This window comes from Epinephelus moara, chromosome 22 (genome assembly GCF_006386435.1).
Source record: "Epinephelus moara isolate mb chromosome 22, YSFRI_EMoa_1.0, whole genome shotgun sequence".
Lineage (NCBI taxonomy): Eukaryota > Metazoa > Chordata > Actinopteri > Perciformes > Serranidae > Epinephelus > Epinephelus moara.
The window spans coordinates 34,722,195-34,733,714 of NC_065527.1; the positions used below are offsets into that span (position 1 = coordinate 34,722,195).

Genomic DNA, 11,520 nt, shown 5'->3' on the forward strand with positions numbered 1-11,520 from the left:
CTAGGGGAAACACTGCTGTGTGCGTTTTGTGCAACAGGTGGATGTGGTAGTCTACTGGTAGAGTAGAGAGAGAGCTAAGTAGCGTTGAAGTAGAGTAGAGCAGGGCAGAGAGATGGAAGCAAAATATATTAAACCCGGTGTTAATACAGCAGAACTGGAGAGAGGGGTGAAAAATAAATAGGTGGGCATGGCTCAAGTAGGGCGCAAAATTATAGACGGACAACGATCGAAAAAATTTTCACTTTAACCCCTGACACTGTCATTTTTGTGTAGGAATGAAGCTACAATACATGACATATGTTGTTTTAATTAATAAATACAGTGTAAATAAAGATTACGTAACATAAAAATAACTGCAGTTTTTGTTATTTGATAGCCGCTTAAATTAAACAATTTTTATAGGGCAAGTAAAAACTGACTTCGGGCAAGTAGATCTCTGACCAACTTGCCCGACCGGGCAAGTGAAAAAACACCTTAGCATTGAACCCTGTAAACTATGAACAAATGTAGCCATAACACTATTAACAAATTTCCTGGCCTTATCAGTCTTTGCTGGATTGCCACCAGCCTCCCACCTGCACCTTTGGGCCAATGAAGAAAATATTATCTTAATGCCAGGATGCTGGAGGTCTCTGCAGCTCTCTGGCACCACGCCGGACATAGCTGTCATCAATGATCCACACTGTGCCTATGAAAGTAAAATGAATGTAATAAATGCTTTAGGTAATGAAAAACAGAAAGTTAATTATAAAGGGTGAATTGCTTCTTTTTGTTGACAATACTATTATGCCATATCTGTAGGATAAAATAAAACAGGGGGCAACACCTCAAAATATAGATGACAGTCTCTTAAATGCTTTCTTTTTGTCCTTGGAAGACAATGTAATATTAGCTGTCTAAAGTCAAGTAGCCAAAACTGGTACTTACAGTTTCTGCTGTGTGTAGCAGGCGTGGTGGAGACTTCACAAGTGGCCATGACCTCAACACCGGTGATGTACTGAAAGAAATTAACATCTTGTAACAAGTGTAACATTGCCTTTCTTTCACAATTTCTACATTTCTTTTTCATGTTCTAGAGGATGATAATCTCGCAATGCACTGTTCATAACAGTAACATACATAACAGTCCCCTTCGGACTTTTATCAGTGTCAAAATCATAAATATGCGCACTGTTTGCAATAGCGGTGTGGGTGCAAGGATATAATCTTTAATGTCAGCCGTTATGCACACTGCAAATCCAACTACTAACTCGAATTTCTTGTTTAGTGTCAACAAAACATTAATGGTAAGAAAGAACACTACCATTAAATGGGACTTAGCTTATTAACATTATCTTATTCAAAGTATAATCAAGTGACATACAAATAAACAACTCCTTACTAAAGTTACGTGAAAATCTAAATTCAGGTCAATTGATTTGCTTCAAATTATTTGTTATATATGCATTAAATAAACGTTACACTGATTCACTGTAACCCTGGCCAAATTACTGCAAGTCTCGACAAAATCAAGTGTTGCAAATAAATGTAACATTACCATTACCATAATTAGCGTTATATATTTAAAAACGTTGAAGCGTTTTTTAAGATTGTGTAATCTCAGTAACAGCTGAATCATTGTTTCAAGATTTGTTGTATAACGTTAGTTTCAGGTAAACTCAACTTACCTCAAGTTTCGTGAAGGAGCTGGCACCAAGCAGGAACAACAGGGCTAGCCAAAGTAGCGTAGCTTGTTAGCCTAGTAGCTTGTTAGCCTAGCTTGTAAACCTAAGCTAACTTAGCAGCGTCGAGCGAGGTGGCCATGTTTAAGCAACCAGGCTTAATTTGGCCCGCCTCTTTGCCCATTTTTGATTGGCCGGGAGTTGGGCGGAGTCAGGCACTGCCAAGATGGCGACGGCCAGAGCCGACTATTTTGAGCTTCAAACCCGCTCCTCAGAAACGAATGGGTGACGTCACGGTGACTACGTCCATATTTTTATACAGTCTATGGTTCAGAGAAATAATATTTTATGAAAATAAATGGAAATACTTTTAAGGTCATTTTAAAGTAATTTAAAACCTCTTGACCTGTTGAAGAGCTTAGGTGTACAACAAATGAATGTGGTCATTTTCAAGTTCATTTTAAAAAAAGTAAAGGGTTCTTATGAAGGTGGTGTGAGCTTATATTTTGAAAGTTGTAGACATAAGCCATGTGACCTAATGAAACTTTGACATGTTTGATGATCAAACGACACATCCACATTCATTTGAAATCATGTGACCTAGTGAAAGCTTGACTGATGTGTACTGGCTGCTGTGAGGATATAAGTAACAGCAGGCAGACACAAATACTAGTTAATTTCAGTAGAGAAACTGATTAGGGCTACATGTATTTGATTGTGTACTGCTGCAGCACAGTTTTAGCTACAGGTTTGATTCAAATTCTAAATGAGGCTAAAGAGTTTAACCTAGAAATCTTGTATTTACATATTTTTGCTGTCAGGCATTTATTTAGGAAGTTGTAGGAATGAGCCACATCAGCTGGTCAGTTTGGTCAATGTGTGTACTGTCAGGTGTGTGTGATGATGAAAAATACCCACAAACATTCAGTGTTGTTCCTTATAAATTTATCTAGGGAAAGGCAGATGACATGATGTGGAAGTGGAACTTTGATGGCTTCTGAAAACCAAACTGCAGAAGACATGAAACATGGACGTTCATTGAAATGCATTACAGAAAGTCAGTTTTGTTCCATTTTATGAGCTTTTTCGGAAATTTGAAGTTTAAAAATGGTCAAATGGTGTGCATGGGGTACATGCAACTCCGACACAAGGTATCCTGAGAGGCTGGGCAACGAGGTGTACTTTTTACACTTTAAACCACATCTCAACTGAGAAAAGTGTCTCCTTTGGATAAAGTTGTGTGGTAACGTTAGACCACAGCATCAACTCAACGTGAATAAGTTTAACAATGATGTCTACATCTGTTTTAAGGTAAGTCATAATTGTGTTTGAGGCAACATACTGTCACTTTGCTGGAAAGAAATAAAGTTATCTTTAACATTTCTAGCTAGCATTAGCTAAAGTTAGCCTAATGTTAGCTCCTAGCTGCGTTGTTCATCATGTCACCTTGTTTGCTGGGAGTTCATTAGCCTATTTTGTTCTAGTTTTGTACTTTGGTGATCGTACATCATTGTTAGCTGTTGTCCAAAGGGGTCTAGTTAAGCTAACGTTAACTTCTGGAGCTTAGCTTCACAAATTTATCTGTAATTGCAGGGATTACAAAGGTTGGCAAATGTAATGCTGAATGATTCAGTGTAAATACTGTAGCACCAAACTAAAGGAGAGACACTCTTGGTAAAGATGGTAAAAAAGGCCGTTGTCCTTTTCTCATATTCTGAGCCAAAAACCTTAACTTCAGTGGCACTTTAACTTGTTGTCTTTGATGGCGATGTCCCCAAAAATCATCAATTGCCTCCTGCGAAATGCCGTGTACTGTGACACCTGCCATAGCGCCGGTCACTGAATGTTGATAGTTTGTCCAAGTGTGGAGGGGGGTGTGGCTTAGCCATAGGTCAATTACTAAGCACTATGTGTGTATTATATTACAGTACGTTACAAAATGTATTTAACAGTCATAATCACAAAAGCAGCAACAGTATTATCAGTAATAAAGGCTGTAGTAGTATGTGAGAGATGGAAAACACTAATATATAATGTGTAGGTGCTGTTTCAAATGGAGATTCTGCTGCTGTAATTTGTCCTTTAAAGATTGTAACCACGCACACACAGAGGCTTGTGTCTGTCAGAGTGAAGCCATTGTTATGCTGATTAATGAGCTGCATGCAGTTGAGTGAGAGACAGTGTGATAGCCCAAGCACTTTAACATGGGATTAAAATCTCTTGAACTCCTCCCTTGAATTCTCAAACCGTGGATCCAATCGTCAATCTGATCATACCAGCAGAGAGATACACTCGCCCCGAACGCAGACATATAGTTTTTATGTTTGTGGAGTCAACAATGCGAACTTAGTTGCAAGTTATAGATGTGTTGGCCCTCATCTTTACTTTCGAAGATCGTCATAAGGTTTTGTGTCAAGTCACCTTTGAGCGCTTATAAAATCCAAACCGTTCAAGTAATGACAAAGGCATTCAGAAGTATTGTTCACCAGGGGTAGAGCTGTCATGTGTGCGAGTTTAAAGCCGATACGATAAACGGTGTAGGAGGAAATATTTTTTGATAGAGAGAATTTCTGAAAAACGACATCTTACTATGAAAGGGCAAATAGCTCACTTCCTGTTGGAAGGGGTTGATTTTTTTCATTTTATCAAATTTTTCGCCAGTCCTGACAAGCGCCCCAATTTTAGTGAGGATTTGAGCATGTTTAAGGGGTCAAATACGGCCTCAAAGAGGCCGAGGTCCCTAAAAATGGTAAGAAAAATAAATAAATAAATGACCCTTCCTTCCAAAATAACCTAGAATTACTGCCCTGCTGTTGTATGCCTCTGCACACCAGTCAAGTTCCTCTTACAGTTTACATCCATGTCTGTGAAAACATGGATGCTTCAAACATCTTCCCCCAAGCAGCACATAAGATCTATTCAATCAACACAGTTTCAAGGTGACACCCAAGATTACTGTCACCAATTCACCAATTCAATATCTGACCAGATGTCTCTCCTTCTGTTCCTGAGTTAGGATGCTAAATCATGGCCATAAAAGTGTTTTATGCCTAACATTATGATGTCACAGTGAAGTTGACCTTTTGGAAGTAAAATGTCATCACTTTATTATTTTTATCCTATTAGATATTTGTGTGAAATTTTGTCATAATTAGCGCAAGAATTATTGAGTTATGGCCAAAAACATATTTTGTGAGGTCATTCTGACCTTAATCTTTGACCACAAAATTCTCAGTTAATTCTTCAGTCCAAGTGGAAGGTTTGTGTCAAATTCTAAGAAATTGCCTTAAGATGGTTTTGAGATATCATGTTCATGAGACAGATGCAAGGTCACATTGACCTTCACCTTTGACCACCAAAATCCAATCACTTCATTGTTGAGTCACAGGGTCCGTCCCAAGTCTCTTAAATTACTGCTAGTGCTACTGCTAGTCGACTTTGCTAGCTGTTTAGCCCCTCCCACCTAGGAAAAAATGTGAGGAGCTAGCGCTAGGAGCGATGAGCGAGCATTGTCGGTTTAAGAGACATGAGACGTCCTTTCCACTGTAGCGTCACGTGAAGCAACGTCCATTCCTGATGACGGCGGCACAGCTGGATCTGCTGCATATCTACATTCGCTGATCAAAGCCGTAAACCACGTCATGGCCTCAAGCTGAAAAAGACTTCCTGTTAGGAACCTCTCGACCATCCTAGCTCGTAGCTGCTTAAAGCTTGCTGCTTAAAGCTTGCTGCTTGCTGCTAGCTCCTCGCTGCACAAATAAGAGACTTGGGACGGCCTAGAAGATGGTGGACCTCGAACGACTTCCGGTTCAAGCGAGGAGCTAGCAGTAGCACTATAAAAATAAGAGACTTGGGACGCACCCCAAGTGAACGCTGGTGCCAAATTTGAGGAAATTGCCTTAGGGTGTTCTTGAGATGTTGGGTGTTTCTCAAAGTTAAGGAAGGATCCTCAAACGGCTGAATTTCAAGGATGCTACATCATCGAACCCCGCCAAAGGACTGTTCCAACGTCAAGGATCCTTCCCAATTTCACCGAGGACTGAGTCCTTCTTTCAGAGAAATACCAAGGATGCATGTGTGTATCCTTATCGTGTATAAAATCCCCACAATGCTTTGCACAACATTTGCTGGGGGTGAAGGCGGGGCCTCTGTTACCAATTTGTATTATTCATTCTTTGTATTTGGTGAGAATTTACACTATAGCCTTCCTAATGTTGCTAACATGTTGTAGACATTGTGGTCACTGTTCATTGAATAACCAAATCAGTGTCTATAATTCAAATACTTGTTGAATTTATGACTGACGGACGCACACACTAGGGTTGCAACAGTATGACTTTTTCACAGCACGATAACAGTCTCAGAAAATATCACTGTTATTACTATTATTATCAGTCAGAAGGACTGATATTATCAACTATTATTATCAGTCAGAAGGACCCTTAAAGGAATGAAAATAGAGGGTATATTTATGGTTAAACAAATGTTTTATTACTGTAATACAAACTTGAAACCATTTTGTTAATGGAAGTATGAGTAAAAAGTGTATTTTTTCCAATATCGTAAATAAGCAAATATACATGGTATAATAACCATCAACTTTCATATCACAATATACCTTTAAACCTGTATACCACTGTAACCCTTGTACAGACAGGCTCAGTATTAGGGGTGTAAATCACCAGCTTCATCACGATACGATATTATATCGATTTGTTTGGATGACGATACGATGCCGATATCACAAAGTCTATCAGGATACGATTTCAATTCGATTAGATTCAGGAGCCTGCGATCAATATGACGCAACATCATATGCCCATCAAACACAATCATTTACATCAACTCACAAAAACAACTAGAATATGATTTGACCATTTTATTTCTGAGCTCTTCCAGGTATCAGGCATTTAAATGAAAAACAGTATTCTTCTGTAACAAAAAATAATAAAAATAGACCTGTTCACTAAAATGGTGACACAGACGTGCTATGTGAATTTCAAAATAAAGGTGTATCTTTAAGATGACGATATGGATCGATGTTTTCATTTTGCATCGATGTAATTGGATCGTTAATCAATGAATCGATGTATCGATGTGGATCGATGTATCGTTACACCCCTACTCAGTATGGTATGATTCTATATTATTACTGTGGTGTCTTAAGCATACTATTACCATCTTGCCATCTCATGCATTTCAACAGCTGCTTCTGAGCACGGGACAACTGTGCCGAAAATACATATCTATTTAACCGTTTAAGTCTGTAGCAAGCTGTCACACTGTCACTAAATAAAGTTGTGACGTACAATATAATCATCTATAGTTGGTAGGGTTGGATATCGAGGGTAATAGCCCAGAACCAAGCAGTATTGAAACTTCTCCAGTCAAGCAATCCCTGCATTCCATACTTTTCGTACCCAGATGTAGAAAAGGAAAGGACTATTTGTACGGTTTTGCTTGCAGCCAGTTCCCACAAGCCTTCTTCGTTTTAATGTGATAATGTTATCTCAGCAGCTACAATCCGTAGTCTGTGGTGTGGTGAAGTAAAGTCTGGTGTATTTGATGGAGTTAGCAGTTCAGCTTGCCGAGATGCCACCAAAACGTTTTGAAGTGTGGCTGTACTATACTCCTCTGGTGTCTGCTGGCATTTTACACAAATGGATGCTTGTATTCACATGATGGTACAGCAGGAAAAAAAGGTACCAAATGAAGTACTCTATTTGTATCGCTGTCACAACATGGGTACTGGTACTGTAATTTTTATTACAATACCCAGCCCTATTATTATTATTATATTAGCTGGGTAATACATTAAGAAACAGGCCATCTGGTAAAAAGTACATTTTTGAGATTTACTAAGAGCATCACATGAATCATTAGCATACAGCTGTTGATAGTTTTGGTGTCTTTTTCACATTACCATGTTGAATTTCTGTAAATGTGTCACAGCTTCACGTGGAGTCAAAAACAATCAAGTTGAACCATAGGCGTTTCTAGCCCATTTTTGGGGGTGGTAAATTGAATCCCAGCACCCTTCCAGAGTGGGTGATATGCAGTAGTGGTGTAAGTACCTGGCTGAAACCAGGATCTGTGGCACATTTCCTAACTTCTACCACTCAATACCAACACATTATTATCATTACCTGTCCGTCCTCATTTTTGCTGCATTTAATCGCAGGTCACTGTTTATATTGTTAGGTAGGAGCTAGCTGACGTTTTTTCTAGCTAGGAAACATTACAGGTGGTCAGTACCACTGTCCTCTGTTGAATTGGAATGAGAGAAGCTAGCTGTTGTGTCATGTGCATGTGTTAATATTAAAGCCAAGGTGCTACTGACTAGCTAACTGACTGGATGCCCATTAACATTATAACTCCTATTGTGTTTGTGTGTGTGTGTGTGTGTGTGTGTGTGTGTGTGTGTACAGACAGACAGACAGCCTCATCATGGATATAAGATTGTTTTTTCGAAGAAAAAAAAAAGAGCCAGGTTCAGGTAAGATCAAATGGTCTATCTATCTAGAATGATGTTGTAAGTTGGATCAATGTATCAGTTTATATCTCTTATTAGATATAAAACACATTGTTTGGTTATTTGCCTTTTGGTTGACAGTACAAAGAGAGAGAGAGGAGCAGATAGAGGACTTTATTAGTATTCTTATTAGTATTTTTGGTACTCACTATAGGGGGCTGGTTTACTCCAGAAACATACATACTGTTTATGTGTATGTTGAGGAGCTGCTGTATCAAAATGAGTTGTCTTCCCCCAGAAATTAGGGTTACGATATGTTTATTTTATGATTCCAATCCATTCCTCTTTTGCTGTGGCTCAGCATTTAAATAACCTTTATCAGATTTGATGGTTTAGTCACAGACTTTCCCAAAAAGTGTTGTGCTTTTCTTTCACAAATGTGGGAATTAAATTGCGTTAAAATGCACAAAACAGTGAAATTTATCTTGCCTGGCCGGGCAGCTCTCTGGGTGCTCAGCACCCCTAAACCTCTGATCCTAGAATCGCCCCTGAATTGAACTAATCTTATCTCCCATTTGAGCTTATTCACAGCTCCCAAAACATTATTTTTTCCTACATAATTAAAGGTTTGTGTCACAAACTGTCAATTGACAACTTCACAGCAGCTATAGGAGAGTATTATCACAGTCAACACAGTCCTTACCTAGAGCCCACATTGTAGATGTTGTACTGCAGGGTCAGATCACGGCCCTCCACAGCGTAGCGGTTCAGCAGGGATTTAGAGGCCAGCAGACGAGCTCCCTCTTCTCCTGAGCCAAGGCCAAACAGAGCCAGGACCAAAAACACGGGTAGCATCTTTGTCATCTGCAAGAAAAACAGGCCAGGTTAATGCTATTAAAGGCACACACTCCATAAGGTCCAAAGTATGTGGACACCTACGTCACTGCAGGCAGCTTCCAAAATTCACATCACATGGTTGTATTTGGCTGATGTTTAGGTGTCCACATACATCTGGCTATAAAGTGAAGAAGGCTCACTTTGTCCTTTAAGGTTTCCAACACATTCAAATATTTGAGGCAGCCTGCCACAATTAAAACATCGGCTGCAATGTTTTGATTTTCTATTTTTGGAGCTGGACTGTTTAATATGTGCACTGTTGGAACATATATACTGTTCAGTTATTCATTGCTCCACACTCTTAAGGTGCGGAACATTCTCTGTGCACTGACGGAGCAGCAGTACATCAGGCGCAGAAAAGTGACACTTGAACTTTCATTGTGCTGGGTCTAAAGGTTTGCCTCTGCAGCAGCTGCATATTTCTGCAAACACTGAATGTCATACTCGCCTGAAACCAAGAATTGCTTTCTCGTTAGCTTAGAATGAGCCGATAATGTCTACATATAGAGTGGGTCCTCTTCCGCTCAGTCTGACATGTTATTTCTACAGTAGCCCAGAGAGGACAAACCTAACACTGGCTTGAGAAAGAGCCATTCACATTTTCACGTTGGCCACTGTGGTTTTCCTACACGCTTGGTACACGGAAGAAATTTTACTTACAATTGTTGCAATCTGTAACCTCACTGCTAGATGCCACCAAATCCTACACAGTAGACTAGACCTTTAATTAATCTAGCCAGCAGTTCAATAAACATGTTTATGCAATAAATTGCTTAAATAAGGCTTTCATTTAAACCCGTTTCTTGCCAACAGTTAGCTATAAACAGAGTGTGGTAGAAAAAGTGCCATGGTTTGGTCTTTTGAGAGGCCTCACAGTCCTATACATTTAGCATGTTTCCTCTTATTAAGCTATTTATAATGTTTAGCAGAGATCAGGGGTGTCACACCAGCATGCATAGATGTCTTGGCAACTGTAACTGATTTAAGCTGAAAATGTCAGATAAAGGAGTACCCATTATTGACATCATTGAGCGCAGCAGATGGTAATAAAGTCATAACGTGGTGCACACAAGAGCAGCCAGACTGCAGTCAGGTGCGCCCTGCAAAGTGCGTTGGGTGCTAACGAAAACACTCTTTTGGTAATTTCATGGCCATTGACACACCTGTGATGCACTTGGTCATGGGGACAGGGTGCACCCTGTGTGCAGAGAAGGACACTGTGTTACCACTTTATTACGATCTGGAACAATAGTGAAGAATGATTGCCCAGATGTCCCAGATCAAAAATGATTTCTTCTGTTTTCTTAGTATGTACAATGTGTAGAAAAGTAATGTAACTATTTTGATTTGCTCAAAGCAATGTAACGTATTACATTTAATTACTTTTTAATTATTTTTCTAACAGGTGTTTAAAATGAGCAATAAAGATGAGAAGAGACTAAGCCAACAGAAGGCTTTCCAACATTGTGAAGAGACACAAAGCAACAGAATGAACAGTAGATTCTACACTTTATTGTAAAGAATAAATTCAGATAAAACCCCTCTGTAACCCCCATCATTTGGATTAGTAACTGTAATTTATTAAAAAAAAATTTCCTCAGTAACTGGTTATGCTTACATTTATCTTGTAATTTAATGAGTAACTAGTTACCCCCAACATGGCCAGTAGGAGAGGAGAGACACTACGGGCTAGTTTTAACACTAGGTTTAAACTATTTTGATGGATTTTTTTTTTTTTTAACGGTGAGCTATGAATTTAAGAGTAACCTATTTGAAAGTAATTTTACTTCCTGCTTTTTTTTTTTACTCAGTTTCTCTGGGCTATAGGGTTCTATGAGGCTACATTTGGCCATTTATCAAAAACTTGACCCTAGAAAATCTCCCTCTTTCCTCAAGCCTGGTGTTGCAGGTCTGGAGCCTCAGTTCGTTATTCTTTTATTCATTAAAGGTTAAGTTAAGTGCAGATTGACCTGAGGTACAAATTTTCCACAGGACCAGAGAGTCTTAAAGCCATTCATTAAAGCGTTCCTTACAAACAGAATAAAAGCGCTTCTGATCTAAACGTTGAGGGCATTCATGGATGGATGAAGTAAAACTTCACAAGAACAATTCACAAGAACTCGCCTGAAAGTCAAAATGATAAACCAGAATGTTTCAGACGCTTACGTGGACAAGACGAGACATATCTGACGTTAGCTTGCAGTGACAGAATTGTTAGCTTTAAGAACAGTCCTGTCTACGTTTACATCACACACATAGGGCAAGTAACACTGATGAATCTGATTCTAAAATTACAAGTCAGAATATGAGTACTGTTTTTCTAGTGAAAAGAAATACAGCGTAGACTGTTACCGTTCACTGGTGCTCTCCGGATCGTGGATATCGAAGGAGCTCGCGAGGCGCATGCTCAGAAGCTTAAAGCTGCTGTTAGCATGACGTGGACTAAAGAGGGACTGCAGACAGGTCAGCGCCCCCTAGTGCTGGGAGGTG

General features: G+C 39.3%; 1 protein-coding gene across 1 annotated transcript in view; it reads right to left on the minus strand.

Moving 5' to 3' along the window:
* Window positions 1–11,520, minus strand: part of ssr2 (signal sequence receptor, beta) — a 35,473-nt gene extending 23,953 nt beyond the window's left edge. Inside the window, exons 1-2 of the mRNA XM_050034046.1 lie at window positions 11,383–11,520; window positions 8,837–8,997 (exon numbers count right to left, since the gene is read on the minus strand). Of these exons, the coding sequence (XP_049890003.1) occupies window positions 8,837–8,997 (161 nt within the window). The 5' untranslated portion in view covers window positions 11,383–11,520. The remainder of the gene's footprint in view (window positions 1–8,836; window positions 8,998–11,382) is intronic.